This window comes from Cololabis saira, chromosome 6, assembly GCF_033807715.1.
Source record: "Cololabis saira isolate AMF1-May2022 chromosome 6, fColSai1.1, whole genome shotgun sequence".
Taxonomy (NCBI): Eukaryota; Metazoa; Chordata; class Actinopteri; order Beloniformes; family Belonidae; genus Cololabis; species Cololabis saira.
The window spans coordinates 35,274,653-35,293,547 of NC_084592.1; the positions used below are offsets into that span (position 1 = coordinate 35,274,653).

The 18,895-nt window shown below is 42.3% G+C and overlaps 1 protein-coding gene across 1 annotated transcript; it reads right to left on the minus strand.

Moving 5' to 3' along the window:
- Positions 1-2,721: 2,721 nt before the first annotated feature.
- On the minus strand, positions 2,722-18,657 carry nmi (N-myc (and STAT) interactor). Its single transcript, XM_061724554.1, has 10 exons — positions 18,569-18,657; positions 18,461-18,483; positions 18,161-18,217; positions 14,040-14,198; positions 13,840-13,956; positions 11,472-11,640; positions 8,351-8,457; positions 7,845-8,031; positions 5,318-5,421; positions 2,722-3,088 (listed from the first exon to the last, which is right to left on the minus strand). Exons 2-10 carry the CDS (start codon positions 18,479-18,481, stop codon positions 2,891-2,893), a joined length of 1,119 nt encoding a protein of 372 aa, XP_061580538.1. The 5' UTR covers positions 18,482-18,483; positions 18,569-18,657; the 3' UTR covers positions 2,722-2,890.
- Positions 18,658-18,895: the final 238 nt, after the last annotated feature.

An 18,895-nucleotide genomic window follows, 5' to 3' on the forward strand; every position in this document is an offset into this window, starting at 1 on the left:
ATCACACCTGATTCTAATTAATGGTCCTAATTAGCTTGTTATCAAGGCCTGCACAATTCTGTTGATGACACAGCCACTTGTATCACGGTGTGTTGAAGCAGGGAAACATCTAAAACATGCAGGGCAGGGAGGCCCGAGGACCGGAATTGAAAACCCCTGGCATAGAGGTATCTCTTTTAAATGTTTATGAACCCAATGAAGATGAGTCAGGCTTAATCAGAACTGTTTGATACAATATTACAGTACAACACTGGCCTATTATTGATGGGAGGAGACTTTAATTGTGTGATGTCACAGTTAATGGATCGACAACCAAAATCCCACTTGTCTAAAATGAGCAGAATGCTTAAACATTTATCCACAGTCAGGTCTTGTGGATGTATGGAGGAGCACACTTCCAAGAAGTAGAGTTTACTTTCTATTCAAGAAGGCTGACGTCCTATTCAAGGATTGGTTATTTTTTCACACATATGAGTGACTTTTATAGGATAGTAGATATTGAGATACTACCTATTACAATCTCAGACCATGCACCAAACGCGCTTAAGTTATCTCCAAGCAATGGAGGCTTAATGCATCTCTTTTGAATAATAAAGAATTTGTCTCTTTTATCACAGCAGAGTTTAAGAAATATTTAAATACCAATATCTCGCCTGAAATATCACCACTGATATTGTGGGACTGTGCTAAAGCCTTATATCAGGCAGAATTATTTCATTCTCATGCGCCAGGAAAAAACAAGAGTCCAAACAGAGAGAGCTGGAGTATAAAATAAAAGACCTTGAATAAAATCGGCTTCAATCAGTATCTTGAATAATTTCGATGCAGCTCGTAGAGAACTTAATAGTTTACTCTACAACAAGATTGAGGGAACGCTGACATTTACCAATCAGCAATACTATGAATAGGGCAAGTAGATTATTAGCATTTAGTTTAAGTAAACAGCAAGTATCTAACACGGTGCAGGAGATAAAACTACAGGACACCTTTGTTACAAAGCCTGATAAAATAGCAGAATCCTTTGCAGAGTTGTATATATGTGTATATACGAATACAGACACTTGTTCAGAGGTAACGAAACTAGCATAATTTCTGAACCACCTGAAATTGCCTGAACTGAGCAGCAGCAGAAGAGTTAGATAGGCCAATTAAAGGCTGGGAGATCAAGCAGGTGATTTCATCTCTCAAAAACAATAAAAGCCTAGGTCCAGATGGATATATTAATGAATTTTACAAAACATTCAAAGATTTGTTGTCACCACTGTTACTAAAGGCATATCGGTACGCACTAGAATCAAAAATTATGGCACCATCCTGGAATGAGGCAACTATAGTGGTAATACATAAGGAGGGTAGAGATCCCACTGAATGTCAGTCCTACAGACCAATATCACTGCTGAATGAGGAACTGCATATATTAACAGCAGTCCTGGCCAGGCAGGTTAGTCAGATAATTACTCAAATAATCCGTCCTGACCAGACTGGATTCATCACTGGGCGATATTACGGAGATAATGCACGTCGGTTACTAAACATAATATCTCGTCAAGAGGACAGGAAATTAGAATCAGTAATCATATCCTTAGAGGCTTTGACCGTGTATCATGGCAGTATTTATTCCAAACATTAAAGCAATTTAGATTTGTCCCTAACTTTATAACTTGGATACAAACGTTGTACTCGTCACCACAGGCTGCTGTCAGAGAGATTCACACTGGAACATGAATACACACAAGGCTGTTCTTTTTCGTCTTTACTGTTTGGTATTAGTTTTGAGCCCCTGGCCCAACTAATCACAGACGATAATGATATAAAAGGAAAACAAAACTCTCTACAAATAAAGCAGATGTGGGAGGCAGAAAAATGAATGTGGTTATATCACAGGAAGCCTGTGAGGAGGTGTGTAGTGAGACACACCTGGTCACAAGTTCAAATACATGTATGGAGTTCAAGTGGAAAATAATTGTTAGATTTTTCACGACTCCAGAAAAAGTGTCTAAAATGAGCCAAATTCCAGCTCTTGCTGGAGGAATTGTGGAGTACATATTAACCATCATACCCATATATTCTGATCATGTCCCAAAAGACATTATGGGGAGAGGTATTTGATGCTCTTGAGGAGGTTTTTCAACAGGATATTCCCTACTGTGGCTCTACTAGGAATGATGCCTAAACGATTGAATGGGAGGTCCGAAAAATATCTTTTAAATGTATTACTTACAACAGGACTGAAGTGTATAACTATTAGATTGTTGAAACCAACCCCCCCTTCATATAATATATGGATCCAGAAGGTTTGGCACCTCTATCAGATGGAGCACATTACATATCTATTAAGGCTCCAAAAGTCCATCTTTACTAAACCGTGGAGTCCTGTAGTCTCTTTATTAACACAACAAGACTGGATAGCCCCCCTCCTTTACCACCTCTTTTACCAACTCATACAGTGCCTCACGATGTTATCAGTCCTGCTGGTTTCCTGATTACTTATTTGTATGTGTGCTGGCATCTATTAATGTTTGAATGTACTAATTTGGGAGTAGATTTTTGTTTTGTTTTTGTTTTTCTCATTTGCTTGTAACTTTAATTTGGATATACGGTAATTGTCATCTACAGCTGGATAGATAAAAGTGTATATACTGAATGTTGTTGCTGAAAATCCAATAAAAAATAAGTTAAGAATAAAAATGTAAATAAAAACAACAATAACCTCAGAGCATGTGACTGTTTCAAACCATTTTATTTGTGACTGGACCAGACATCTACATCCACGTTACAGGTCAAAGGTTTGGATGAGGGAGAAGAATCTGAAAACTTCCCAGATGAGAAGCAGATCAAGGAAACAGAGCCTGTAAAGGTCCGTCCTGGTTGAGACGGCTGCCGGCCGGACTCACAGGCGGGCGGGGTCCTCACCGAACAACGCCTGCAGGCGCTTCCCTCCGGAGGCGTACCTGATGCTCTCAATCTCACCGCCACTGTTGCTGGGTTTCTGGAAGTGGATTTCCAGGTGGTCCTGGAGGTCCTCCTCGTCCTCCACGTCCTTGATGTCATCCAGGAGGACAGTTCTCTTTGTGGAGCAACAGAACGTCTGGAATCAAGAAAAGGAAAGAGGTTTGATGGAACTGAAGAACCTCAAACACTGTTATCTGTCTGTGGTGCCAACAGTTAAACACTTTACTCTTTTTGGAATGGGGCGTCCAAGTCTTCTCAATTTCAATACAACTTTATAAATAAAGCGTCTATCACAACACAAGTTGTCTCCAGGATGTTTCCCAGAGACCAGAACATGACCCCGGATCAATTATTACATAAACAACGACAGGTGAAACTCCACTTTAAGAGGGAAAAAACCTGGATCAGGACCTGGATCATAAGGGGAGACAGTCCTATGACTACTGACTTTAACACACTAGAGTTTACACTCACTAGAGGCTTTACTAAACACTATCATTTGAGGTTTCCTTTTAAAGGTGGAGGTGGTGTCAGCCTCCTTAACCCAAACTGGAAGCTGGTTCCATAGTAACGGTTCCTGATAGCAGAAGACCCGTCCTCCAGATTTACATTTTGATACTCTCGGAACTACAAGTAAACCTGCATTCTGAGAACGGAGAGAGCTCTATTAGGAACATACTATCAGGTCTCGGAAAAACCAAGAGTTTGGACATTTAGGACTTTATACACCAGTAACAGAACTTTGAATTGGATTCTGAGTTTTACGGGGAGCCAATGGAGCGAAGCTAACACTGGAGAGACGTGGTCTCTCTTGTTGATTCCTGTCAGCACTCGTGCTGTTGCATTTTGGATCAGCTGGAGCCTATTCAGCAAATTACTTGGACATCCTTCTAATAATACGTTACAGTAATCTAGTCTAGAAGATACAAACGCCTGAATTATATTTTTTGCATCACTCTGGGAGAGGATGTTCCTAATCTTTGTGATATTACGGAGATGGAAAAACGCTGTTTTACAAACCTTATTAATATGCTGTTTAAACCCCAAATCCTGATCAAAATAACTCCAAGGTTTCTCACAGTTGTACTGGAGCCCATCGCAATACCATCTTACCCCTTCCTAAATAATAACCTCTATTTTATTGGAATTTAGAAGTAAAAAATTAGCGGACATCCAGCTATTGATGTCCCTACGGCATTCCTGTAGTTTAGCAAACAGTTCTGTTTCATCTTCATAGACAAATAGAGCTGCGTATCATCAGCATAACAATGAAAATGTATGCCGTGATTCTGGATTATACTTCCCAAGGGCTGCATGTATAAACTGAACAAGATTAGCCCTAGCACTGAACCCTGCGGAACACCATAACAGACCTTCATCTGTTCTGAAGAAACATAATGTAGATGAACAAACTGGAATCTGTCAGATAGATATGATTTAAACCAACCTAGAGCTGTCCCTTTAATCCCAACAACATGTTCTAACCTGTGCAGTAAAATGCTGATCTACAGAGTCAAAAGCAGCACTGAGGTCCAGTAGAACCAGTATGGAAACTAATCCCTTATCTGAGGCCATAAGGAGGTCATTCGTGACTCGAACCAGTGCTGTCTCTGTGCTATGATGCATTCTGAACCCTGACTGAAAAACCTCAAACAGATCATTTATATTCCAATGGTCACATGACATGACATGGCAACTACCTTTTCCAGAATTTTAGAAACAAATGGAAAGTTGGAAATTTTTAAGTAAAGATTTAATTACTGCAACTTTGAAAACCTGTGGCACATATCCTCAGTGATGTCATCAGGTCTGCCAATCATATGGCTGTTACAGACGACTGAGGTCGGCTCAGGGAGGTCTACAGGATCAAAACAGTCTAGAGTCAAGTCAGAGGCTAAGGAAGTCGCTAAAGCTGAAGAAATGACCACAGCCTGGTGGATTTCCTTTATAATTCTGATTTTACTGTTAAAACTCTTTAAAAAAAATCAACGAAGTATGTTCAGTGAGGTAAAGAAGTACAAATGAGGAACAGCTAATGGTTTGAAGATGTCACTGACAAAAGAGGCTCCATGGCGTGGAGTGCCTCAGGGCTTGATTCTCGGGCCGCTGCCGGTCAAACTTTCAGGTCAGGTCACACAGACAAAACCCTGATTTACTTTTTAATAGATCATTCTCTGGTTGCTTTTATGTTTTGTCGTGAAACTGTGATGGAACTTGGAAATACGAAAGAAACCCTTCAGTGATGCACCCGTTCTCTTTCTCCTGTTTTTGAACCAGCACCTGTTTTTTTTAGGTTTTGATCTCAGAGTTCAGACTATAATCTGGACTGAGTCCACACGTGATCTGGTTCAGTTCTGCAGCCTACCTGGAACTTCTGCAGCTTGTATTCAAATGACGGTCCAACCTTCACATCAGTGTTGTTCTTCAGATGTACGTTGTAACGTCCAATCAGGGCCAGTCTCTCTGCAACTACACACACATGAACACACACCATTACCCATGATGCCTCTGTGAGGGTTCATGTACATCTGATCTCTTCCTGTTTGTCAGAATCCAGCATTTGGTTCTTTCGGAAGTCCTAAAAGGAACCAGGGGCCGGATTCACAAAACATTCTTAAGAAAAAAAATATTCTTAAGTGTCATTTTTTTCTTAAGTTCAGTCTTAAGAAGAAAAAAGAGAAGAAGTCATATTCTCCAAAAAAGTTCTTAAGTATTTTCTCAACTTTCTTCTTAAGAAAAAACATCTAATAAATGGTATTCTTGAAATAAAAGTTCTCAAATTTGTTCTTGACTTTTTTCTTAACTTTAAGACAACCTTGACCTGTTTTAAAACTCTAATATCACCTTTTTCAACACATTTGCACAAACAAAGACCTGCAATATTGTGGAGCGATGCATCGGTGTAGTGAAGTCTCGCTTCAGGTGCATCGACTGAATATAATGAAATGGATAATAATAATAGTAATATAATGAAATGAATAATATATATAATTTTGTATACCAAGTATGTAGAGGTGCACTAAATAAAAACCCAAACATATGTAGCTTAATAAAATAAAATTAAATTCAATAGACTGATATGTTCATTTTAATACATTTATTAAAATTGTGATGGCTCTGATGAACAGACAGAGCAGCTACTGCTGTGTGAACGGTCTGCTGTTCTTAAGTTCTTAAGTAGGAAAAATAAGAAATTCGTAAGAAATGACATTTCTTAAGACGGTTCTTAAGAAAATATTGAGGAATTGCACTTAAGAACTTTCTTATGAACTTCTTAATTTTAGATCTTAAGACATTTCTTAAGATCGTTCTTAAGAACATATTGGTTTTTAAGTCGTTTTTAAGAGACTGGGGAGGCCGTTTGGGGGAGGGGTTAAAACCTCTGAGATTAAGCTACTTTTGTTGCTTCTTTGAATTGTAGTTCGGTGTTCAGTGATCTGTGGGGTTCCTGCAAGGACGGTGGTTCTTATGGTCTGTGACGTTAACGTTGATCATCTCCAGGATCTCCAGGCTGTCGAGGACACCGCTGCTCTCTGGGATGGTCGTGGCCCTAGAAAGGTCTGCTAACGGGGCTGAACAGGTGTATAAACGTGTCTATGTGTGGGACGGGGGGGTGTAGCAGCAGCCACATCTTCTGGACTTTCAGGAGGCAGGTGTATGCTGTCCATGGGTCTGGGTCGGGGGTCACAGAGGCAAAAGCTTTTCCCTCTTTGTTCCAGTCGTCCTTCTAGACCAGGGGTATTCAACTAGATTAGGCAGGGGGCCACATCTGCAAAAGGACTGTATGGAGAGGGCCACACTGCGTGGGCGCACAAAGCGCGCAGGCGGAAAATTTGGGGGTTTTCAAAATGTATTTTGCACTCAAAGACGAAGATTTATGTAAATATATAATACATTTGTGCACAGGAATGAGCAGGAGAATATATCTGTCTAGTTTACATATGAATTAGGTATTAATTGTCTCCAGATTTAGTCATTGTGAATGTTAAATATAATATTCAGATAAAGAAATATTATTTAAAATGCAAGTTCATTTTGAAACGATGCATTGTGCAAACTTAATGAAGTTGATATTGACCTACTTTTAATAAAACCCGCCATAATGACAAAGCACCACTTTCCACCAAGATGTCCTTATTTGAATATTATATTAAGCATTGAGCAAAAGCATTTCAGTCCATAGTAGCCAGTTTGATGTTATAAATAAGCCACCAAAATATTAACCATAATCTCCGTTATTTATGACACATCTGTGCATTATATCAGCAAAACAAAACAATTGCATGAAATTATAGGAGGCTTAGAAGTCCATCTGAAATGCAAAGTCCTCATTTAGAGATTCAAATGAAAAACATTTCAGGCCAATCCTAGAAGCCTAATGATGTAAACAAGTCCTCGTTACAACGGAGGTTAATAACAAATTATGTGAGAAACATTATCACTGTGCAACACTGGCAAAAAATCGGAAGTAAAAAACATCTCCAACAGAGATTAACATGTACAAACAATGTCCAATGAATCATTAACCAACTGAAAAGGCTACCAAGCATCTCAAACTTTTATTAATTAACAAAATGCGATATGTAAACCATGTTAGTTTTGCTTACTTCGTCACTTCCGGCCACCGACGTTAAATGCAACGATATATAAAATGATTTAATATATATTAATAACATTAATAACTAGGTATGTCCCGATACTTTTTTGGCCAATACCGATGTTTTGAAAATGCCTCGATCGGGCCCGATCGATCGGCCGACAACACTACTTTCCCCCCCTTTTTTGAAATATGACCAGGGTCCACATTAAAGCTTGAATATCCCTGTTCTAGACTGTTTGATGGGAATCTGTCTGGGAGAATCGGGAGTGTTTTAGTAAAAGGGAAGTCATACCCCCAGGGTGCAGAAACGTGATCTTTCCGGTTCCTGAGTCTTCGTCATACTCCACCACCTCCACCTCTCCTCCTCCTCTGCTGGGTTTGGAAAAGCTCAGCTCCAGACGGTCCCTGGTCCTCTCCTTTGACATGGAAGCAGGGATGTCGGATACGTTCAGCTCCTCCCTGGAGACGTCAAGGTGTACCTGAATGATCAGAAAACATTATTATTATTATCAGAGACGAACACTTCTTTGACCGGGTCGTACCAGAACCTGGATTCCTTTATTTTCCATCATTCTGATGTAGATCTGCTGCCGTGTTTGGGTGGGACCACCACACCTCCACCACCGTGCTTGAGGTGGTTCTGCTGGTTTCATCCAAACACGGTTCTGGACATTATCTCATGTTTTCCAGAGGACATGGTTCCAGCTGGTTTGTTCAGATGTAGGTTTGTGGACCAACTAAGATCGCCAGACTCCAGTGGTGTGTACTGTAGCTGCTGTGCTTGTGTCATGATCCTACCTCAAACTTCACGGCAGGATCCAACGTGATCGGTCTTGGTTTCACCTCCACAGAGGTGTCTTCACAGGAGACGACGCACTTGGAGTTCTTCAAGATCTGGCAGGCCACTGGAAGATCAGGAGAGGACACAAACATGAGCTAGACTCCATATACACATACGCGTCGTTCCGGATCCAGACCTGCAGTTCCTCTGAGGAGAGTGAAATGAAAATGAGAGGGAAAGAATGGAAGAGATGACGAGAGGGAAGATGATGGGCTAGAAAGGATGAGGGAAGATGAGGTGAAGACAGCTTTGAAGAGAACGAAGACTGGACAGTAGGGCTGTAATAATCTTGGTCAACTCAAATTTAGACACAGCTACAAGAGAAGCCTCAGGTGGAGGAGTTCAAGTATCTCGGGATCTTGTTCACGAGTGAGGGAACAATGGAGCGTGAGATTGACAGGCGGATCGGTGCAGCGTCCGCAGTTATGCGGTCGATGTACTGGACCGTCGTGGTAAAGAGGGAGCTGAGTCGAAAGGCGAAGCTCTCGATTTACCGGTCAATCTACGCCCCTACCCTCACCTATGGTCATGAACTTTGGGTAGTGACCGAAAGGACAAGATCGCGGATACAAGCGGCCGAGATGAGTTTCCTCCGCAGGGTGGCTGGACGCTCCCTTAGAGATAGGGTGAGGAGTTCGGTCACCCGGGAGGAGCTCGGAGTCGAGCCGCTACTCCTCCACATTGAGAGGAGTCAGCTGAGGTGGCTTGGGCATCTGTACCGGATGCCTCCTGGACGCCTCCCTAGGGAGGTGTTCCAGGCATGTCCCACCGGGAGGAGACCCCGGGGAAGACCCAGGACACGCTGGAGAGACTATGTCTCTCGGCTGGCCTGGGAACGCCTCGGACTCCCCCCGGAAGAGCTGGAGGAGGTGTCTGGGGTGAGGGAAGTCTGGGCATCCCTGCTGGGGCTGCTGCCCCCGCGACCCGGTAACGGATAAGCGGGAGAAGATGAGTGATGAGTGAGTACAAGAGAAGATCTGGCAGAGCGGAAAGTGGACGAGGATGGACAGGACTAGGGACGAGGACGTCAGAGGGACAGCTCAGGGTGGCTGTTTTGGAGAGAATTACAGAGGTCAAATTAAAGGGATTGTGACATGAAAAACACATTTTTCTTGATTTTTTGTGTTTTGTTGGGTGTCTTGACATCAATTACACCCAAAAAACAACAAACTTTTAACATTCAGTGTATTGTGTGCTTTCTGGGATTTTCCGCATAACTATGCAAAAACGGCGCATGTGGTTTGGTGGCGGATCGTTACGTAACGATCCGCTAAATCACCGCCCCCTCCGCCCAGCTCCCTGTCTCCTCTCCTCTCCAGCGCACCATAAAGGCTGATTTATGGTTCCACGTTACACCGACGCAGAGCCTACGGCGTAAGGTTACGCGGCGACGCGCACCATACGCTGAACCCTACGGCGTAGGCTCTGCGTCGATTTAACGCGGAACCATAAATGAGGCTTAACAAGGAGCTGTTTAGAGCCTCTTTTGTTCTAATCACCGGAGGAAAACTGCTAAGAAGACCCGCGGCCACTGACTGGACTTAAGATAAGGGGACAGTGCTGCTTGCATGCCTTTATTTTTATGATTGTTTGCTGTGGTTCGCCCTCCTGCTTTTCCGTGCATGCTTCGCCTGTCGCTCTCGGCTTAACTCTCCGACGCCGCTGTGAGCGTATGGCTGGAGGAGGAGGAGGTTTGGAGGAGGAGCGGAGCAATGATTGACAGGAAAGGGGGAAAGGAAGCATTTTTCACGGCGCAAAAAAACACTGTAATAAAAAGCCAGGAAAAGAGTACTAGAGTGAAGTTTTTCTTGTTACACTCTTTTAGACACATTTGAGGGATGTTGGCCAAGACTTTTAATAGTGTTAAAAGCATGTTAAAAATGATGTCACAATACCTTTAAGATGATTTGGACGTGGGCAGAGAAAGGAAAATGATGACATGGGTGCAGGGATGCTGGTGACGGAGCTGCCGAGCAGTCGGCTAAGAGGAGAGTTACGGCTTTTACAACAAATATTTACCGTATGCTCCGGAGGAGCCTTCACCGTGATAAACACCCAATCAGAAGTCTTCTGCTACCTAATCAACTACCCCGCCCCCTTAACGATTTCATGGGCCGGCTCTCGCTGTGGTGTCACAGCTTGTTTGGCCGATGTTCAAATGGCACAAGTTGAAAACTGGTCTGAACGTAACTCTGGATGGAAGCAACGCCCCGAGCGGGACGCGCCCTACCCACAATTCAGTTCTGCAAATTCATAGTGACCGGACAGCGACGCTCAGGATGCGTTCAGTGTAGGGGTGTGCAAACAAGGGTACCTCACGATTCGATTCGATTTCGATTATTGGAGCTTCGATTCTTCGATTATAACGATTGTCGATTCGATTCGATTATTGGAGCTTCGATTCTTCGATTATTGTGATTTTTAATGCTTTTTTCCATACAAGATTGATTTTGTCTTCATCTGTGGCTACATTTGTAAATAAATAGCCAATCAATTAACTCAGTTCCTCTAACAACACTCATTAAGTAAATAACAAGGTTTTTTGAACATTTGACATGTATTTTTCAAAGACACAAAATAATGTATTTTATGACTATGTAAACATTTGCTCTTTGACTTACTTAACTTTGGCCAGGGAAAGCTGCACTTGCATGAGAGCGCCCTCTATTGGCGGAAAACACTGAAAACGGTCAAGCCCTGGATTTAATGAGTTCATTAATTCAAGTAAACAAGATATGTACTTAGTGTAAACATATCTGCCATATTTCAAGTGAACAATAAGAAATGTGCATTCTTGAAAATGAAATGATTCCGCAGCTTATTCAGTCTGGAATCTGGATAGGATAACTTAAAAAAAAAAAAAAACATTTTTTTTTTTTTTTTTATTTTAATTTTTTTAACTGGACCATAATCGATTACAAATCGTCACGTGACGCATCGCGATGCATCGACACATCGATGAATTGCACCCACCTCTAGTTCAGTGCGTACCAGCGAGCGCAGGTAAATGTACAAACCTTTGTGATGCCACCTAAACAGCAAGTATAGATAAACTTGAGTTCCTGTCGTCTTACGTACCTTTCTCCTCCTCGAAGGAGACGAGCGCCTGTCCTCCCTTCAGAAGCAGCACCGCTCTCTGGCTGATGGTGAACACTCCTCTAATGAGCTGACCGGACCCGGCTCCCACTTCCTCCTCCTCATGCGGATGAAGAAACTTCACCTCCGTGTCTGGAATCTGGGCAGAAATCTGCAGAAGGAATACAGGTTAGCGTTGTACCCTTAAATTGGGCTGACAATTTAAATTCACATAGTAAAAACCTAAACAACCCTATAATCCGACCAAGAGCTCCTGACCATTCAGCAGATCAAGACTGAGTTCCGAGGACATATCTCAGGAATAGCTGGATGGATCTGGATGACTGACAGCTCTGTGGGCTTCATGGCTAACAGAAACAGTCTGAGATCAAACAAAATTCTCATTTGTGTCAGATTCTTGTGACTCCGGGAATCTGGAGGAGGTTTCACTGGAATCTGGTTTCTGATGGTCAAACACCAAAGATGAGGCTGAATTCTGAGTTGGACTGCAGTTCAGTGGGTTTTTGTGTCAGAGTGGTCATCCTTACATCCTTACAATCTGCGGAGTCTTAGCTTCAAACCGCTAACAACCCGTATTGGAAGCGCTGGTCGCTAGTGACGTTTCACATCATTTCACATTTTTGTGTTTTTATGATGGGTCACTTAACCGCATGGAAGTGATGATACCGAAATAGTCTTTGTAGGATTACGGCTGAGCTTAATTTGCTGTATTTGTTTACAGTAATCCCTCTTTTTTCGCGGGGGTTACGTTCCTAAAAGAACCCGTGATAAGTGAAATCTGTGAAGTAGCAACCTTTATGACGTTGTTCAGTTCTCAGCTCGGGCTTGGGACTTCTTGCAGCTTGTTCAAGATTCAAGATTCAAGATTCTTTATCGTCATTGCCCTCCTCCTCCTTCACCAGCTCTTCATCGGTCACCTCTGTAACCTCACCATGCGCTCGCTGTTTTGTTGTTTCTGTGGCAGTACGACTGCAGGGTTGCTGATTCCACTTACAAGCAACTTTGGGCTCGTTATCAGGAATCACGTGTAGTTGTGTGTTTGGGTGTTTCTCAGATCTGTGGCAAATATGTCGGTATCCGTCTCCTCTCGTCTTCTGTGTTGGATCTTTACGCACCGCCTCTACCGACTGACTCCGAATGAAACCAGAGTTCAGGAGCAACGCCTGGCGGATCATTAGGTGGAGGCGTTTAAATCTTGCACTGAACTGTCTCTGCTGTAGTGCAGTTATAAAGACCAGAACAGGGGGCCCGAGGACGGGTCTGACCCGCTGAATCCCTTAATTTAAATGAGTCAAATCAGCGCAGTGTCGTCGGCGGGGAGGCGGGACGTAGATCTGGTGACACATTAACACCACAGGAATAGGGATGTTAATAATTAATCGATTTTCGATTAATTGCCGTTATGAAATTACCCGATTAAAATTAACGATTACAATTAATCTATTTATTTATTTATTTATTTTTTTTTTTTCGTTTAATTTCACCAGCTGGTATTACGCCCGGACCACATTTAATGCGACACAAGGCGGTGCGTCGCGCACATAAAGTTAGAAAGAGACGGCGGATATGTTTGGTTTTAGTAACATCATGCTCAGGCAATGAGTCTGCAATGGCCCAGACGGGAGACACATGTAGCTCAGTGCTTAACTTTTATTTTTAATCCACTCTGTATTCTTCTGGTTGTTCTCCGATATGCTCCCCTAAAGCCTGAATTATGGTTCCGCCTTAAATCGACGCAGAGCTGCCGCCGTAGCCTACGGCGTAGGCTCTGCGTTGTTGTAACGCGGAACCATAAATCAGCCTTCACCCGGTACATACATAGGTTTCTCTAAACATCTGTCCCCGCTACAGTTTTAACTAAAAGAAAATGTGCTCCAATACAGCAAGTCTCATAATTTTATTTTGAACACTGCCAAAACTCTAACTTAAAACGTAACTAGAACTTAAAATTTGCTTGACACAAATGACACTATTATGGCTGCTGCTACTACTAATAGCCTTGAAGTGCACTTTATATTATATTCCTTGGGGTACAAAAATGTCTTTTTGTTACTTTTGTATCAAATAAATATTTGATTAAGGAATACATTAAAATGTCCTTTGTATTTTATATAAGCAAAAAAAATTATGTTTGTATCTCAGATGGGGGAAAAACGCCGCTTATCAACTAATCGATGATCGATCGATAAGGTTATCAACTGTCAATTAATGAAATAATCGATAATTTGCATCCCTACACAGGAACCGACCCGACTCTAGCATTGAAAATGTTTAGCGAAACACCCCACTGGTACCAGTGGGTTGGTTCCAGCCCGCTGTAGGCTGGTTCCGGGCTGGCACCAGGTCCCACCTTGAACTTCTGCTTCAGTGTGACCGCCTCAGCTCTCCTGTCGTCCAGCTCCTGCTGACATCTCCTCAGTTTGTCCATCAGACCCTGCTTGCCTTTAGAACACGTTGTGATTTCATCCTGTGTGAAAGAAAAAAGAGAGCAAGTGTTAGATTTTCTGTTTTCAGCCCCGGGACGAGTCGGAGCTCGTGTCCTCAGGTTACCTGGACAAGGGTCAGGCTCTGATTGAGCTCTTTCAGGTAACTCTGTTGCTTGTCGGCGTGACTCAACATCTCCTGCTTGGCCTTGGTCTTCCTTTGTTCTGCCTCCATCTTTTCCAGAAACAGCCCGGCTTTCACATCGTCTGCCTTGTCCACTTTCGCCTCAATGAAGGAAGAGTTGAAAACAAGGCGTTTACGTCCACAGCAACATAACAAGCCCACATCCTGACCCCTCCACTGCCGTGTTCGGTGATGCTTCTCAGGTTTGTTTGGGAGTACTCCTGAAACGGTTTTATAACACTTTCAGGCTGAAGTCCAGCATTTTCACTGCACACTCGGGTATGCTGGTTTTAAATCACACATAACAAATCTGGTTGTTACGTCCGACTGCATGCTAAACTGTGATAAACAGATTAGTTCTGCTGTCAGAACGAGCTTCTCCACCTCCGTCTCTTGGCCAAAGTAAAGACACAGACCTCAGCCTTTTTAAGTCAAACCTGATGACCCACTTTTTTAGTCGAGCTTTTAACTGGAACTAGCACATCCTTTCCTCAGGTCATCTAATACACTTGCTTGTATTGGTTTTATGTTTTTTGTTGTTTTTAATTATCCATTTTTTTGTAGGCTATTTGTTATAGGACTTTCACATATAGCACCTTTTGACTCTTGTAAAGGGCTATATCAATAAACTTGATTTGATCTCCAGGAGCAACTCCTGTTGGGATCTGTTTGTTTTGTTTTCCATCCATTCTAAAATGGGGGCTTTTATTTTAGAGAACCTGATGTATTTTATTTTGGAAATACCTGTATGTTTAAAACTATTGATGCGGTCCTGCTTTATTTTGTCCACAGGATTTTATGTCCTCTTTTGGAGTCGTTTTGGTCAGATCATGTCTGGCGTGCGCTGCTGACGCAGGACATTTTCGTCAGGCAGACAGGTTTTTTTTGGTTTTAAAGGGTTAAATACTGGAATGATGCTGGGCCTTCTCCCCGCGGAGCTTCACTCTGGAACCCGCTGTCAGGCAGAAAACCACAAACATCCCGCTCTCGTCTTCCTGACGGCTACAAACTTGGTTAGAAAATGTTATTACCTAAACATTTTCAGCTGCTTCCCACTTTTTACTTTCATTTTCTTTTTCTGAACCCAAAACAAAAAACGTTAATCTATTTAAGTATAAGAGCAGAGTTTGAAGCATTATTTTAGAATGTTGCAAGTTTACCTGACGGGGAACCACAAAGAACTGGACACGGCCCCTGTGATGTCACACACAGGTGCTCTTGAAGCACAGATGGTAAAATAAAACAATAGACAAATTATTGGGTCGAGCGATCCATTGGTTTCTGAAGAGTAGTGTTGAGGCTGACGGGGACACGCCCATGTATATCAATCAAAGTTAACTCTGTTCCAAGCTCCTTCAGGTGAACCAGCCCAAACATCTGCAGGGCTGCCATCAGACGGCTGCGGCAAAATAAACCGTTTAACATGTTGACTCAATGGTGAAATCAAAATTACAACTGCGTTTAGTCGACAGTAAATATGGTTTAGTCGAGACAGTACATATGTTTATTTCTGCTGTAATTAAATTAAATAAAATTACTTTATTTGTTGAACAGGGACCGTACACATTAATGAACACATGTGTAAAAATGCATGGTTGTAGCCAGAGGCTAATTTCCACCACTCGCCCCCGCGGCAAATCAATGCCAGACACAGAACTGGACACCAGCAGACATACGAGACATCAAGGCCATCCATATCAACAAAACACAACATTAAAAAACACAACTGAGTTAGATAAAAAACATTAAGCAATAAAACATGTTACCATTGATAAACCAGCAATTAAGTGACCATATAAGTTAAAGTGCTAGGTCTTTAAGTGCTAGAGTTTGCAAAGTGCTGATGCATATTGCACATTGCCCTATTGTAAAGTTGGACATTTTAACCTGGAGGTCAGAGGAGATGGTATAAGGCTGGAGTCAGCCTCTAGTGGCCAGAGGAGGAACTGCAACAAATCTTACTTCTTGCATTTGGCGCTTTTGCATTAGTCTCACTTCTCCCCGGTTCTACCCGCTATGGCCCCATTTTGCGCTTTCGCACTAGGGCTGAGACGGGTAAAGCCGCTCCAAGTCGATACTTTTTTCTGTAACCATTTCAGCCAGGTTCTTTGCGGGCTGAGCAGGGACTATTTCTGACGTCACCACCTCCTCGCCACCGATTGGTCGGGGGGCGGGGCCGGCAGACGTTTGAATCAGGAAGCGGGAGTCAGAGTGAGGCGACTCGCGGCTCGCAGCGGTTTTATTATAAAGCGCAAAACGTCTGTTTGGTGATCCAACTCTGAGGTGCAGATGTTCATAAACCTGGTGGCTGAGGAGAAAAAATTTAAAAAGGGATGTAGACGGGCTGTTTTACTCTCAGCCGCTCGCGGCTCCAGCTGATTTCTCATCAGCGCGACATGAACAAAGCGGTTGCGCAATCGAGTACGTCACAGCAGCTTCACCCAAACCTGCCCGCTTCTCCCCTGGCAATGCGGAAACACACGGGTGGAACCGTGCCGAGCGGAGCCGGGCTGAACCGATACTAGTGCAAAAGTGGCAATTGTGTCCTATGTGAAACTAAGACGCGCTGCAGTTCCTCCACTGGCCGCTAGAGGCTGCCAAAGTCGAGTTCATCTTAAGGACTGGCTCTCTCAGTCCTTAAGATGACTAACTAGGTTAAAATGTCCAACTTTACCGCAGAAATAAACATCTTTAGTCAGGTTCAATAAACTGTTTTGTTCTCAATCGTTTGATTTCGCATCCATGACAACTCTGAAGGGGTGAATGTTTTTGAACAAAACCAGGAGAGTTTATATAAAGTCTTACATTTATTTCTAATATGATTGATTGACAGTTGGCTCAGCCAATGGTTAGCCGTTATCAGCTCTGCATCCGTAATCGTCATGCTACCGCGCTTCATAGATACATAAGCAAACACTCGTTGGTTAAAAGATACCTGATAAACAACCATCTCAGTGCCTTAAGACTGATTACAAACAAACACGGTAAACAACTCCTTAATGCCCCTGGTTCTCTCTCTTTCCCATATTTTATTATTATAATTGTATTTATTTATTTATCTTTAGTTGTTTTTTACTTTTGACCCACCATTTGTTTATGTCCTTGCTTTACATATTATCTGTTACATTTACTGTTGCACTCTTACAGTGATGCAGAATGTGCTGTGTGCCTTATAAATCTACAGGCTGTTTTATATGTTTTTATATGCCCCAAGGATTTGTAAAATATTCAATTCAATAAAAACGTGACGGTCGTTTTAGATTTTACCGTCGGGTCGACATGTAAACATGTAAACGGTTTATTCTGCTGTAAAAGTCTGACGGCAGCTGTGCAGATGTTTCGGCTGATGTTTCGCACCAAGAACACTGTCGTGCCAAAAAGTGATTGCCTGCCAGAATCTGATTTCTAGCCGCGGGAGCGCGCACAGCCCTAGCGCTAAAACGTCAGATTTTCAGATTATGAAGCTCAAGAATGAAATCAAGTCATATTTAGGCAGAAACAACTTTTCATTAACTGTGTTTGGCCTTCAATCAATTTTTGGCAGGTGAAAATGCCTATTTTGTGTTGTAATGGTCCTTTAAAAGAGTTAAAAGCAATCCTGTGAGCTCTAGTGTTTATATTATGAAGCTCAAGAATGAGATCAAATCATATTTAGGTAAAAAACAACCTTTCATTAACTGTATTTGGCCTTCAATCAATTTTGGCAGGTAAAAAGACCCATTTTCCGGGGAGAAATCAGATTCTGGCAGGCAATCACTTTTTGGCACACCTGTCTTCAGAAAACAATGGGTCACGTAACCAAGTGCCATCTGATTGGCTCTCGTCTTGACGTCTCCCTCAGTGACATCACACGGGGCGTGGCCAGTTTAAGTCTACTTTCTGTATCGACAATGATTTAATATTTATTATTAGAGTGATTAAATTAAATTCAATTTAAAAGATTATTTTAAAAAGCTGACATTTTACTTTAAATGTACAAATGGAGACAGCTCGTTTCAGTTCTCCACTAACAGGATATGTTGAGTTTGGATTAGATCTGTTTGTTGATGTGGTGAATCTGTTACCTTTAGAGACGCCAGTTCTCTCTTTGCTGCTTCCAAACTGTCCTGCAGACCATCCACCTGAAGGAGACACCACATAATCCGTCACTAATACCCCTTCAGTCTTATAATAATGTAAAACAATAATAATTATGATTTAATAACACCCCTTCACCCTTCAGTCTTATAATAATGTAAAACAATAATAATTATGAATTAATAACACCCCTTCAGTCTTATAATAATATAAAACAATAATAATTATGATTTAATAACACCCCTGAAGTCTTCTAATACTGTAAAACAATGATATGATCGTCTTACCGCCCCGTTTACCAGGCTCATGGCTGCTGACGAAGGAAACGAAACTCAGTAAAATGAAGAAAAACCACCAGAAAGTAGTTGAAGACACCTTAAAACCCGTAAACGAACCTGCCCGGTGTACAACCTGGATTACTGATCCTGTCAAAGGGGACAAAAGACACACAACGCACTTCTGTTCACTGGAACACGAAGCTCGATGTCGACCGAAAACAGAAACTAAAGTGAAAGTAAAGGACGGACGGAACCGTCAGTAGGGGGGGGGGGGGGGGGGGGGGGGGGGTCGGGCAGAACCGTCCTGACAGGTCCGAGCCGACCAAAAACACGAGAATCATCTTTTATTTATCTATTTTATCAAAGCAGGTTTGGGGCTCATTGCAACATTATGACCACAGAAGCGAGGAAAAACAAATAAATAAATAAATACATAAATAAATC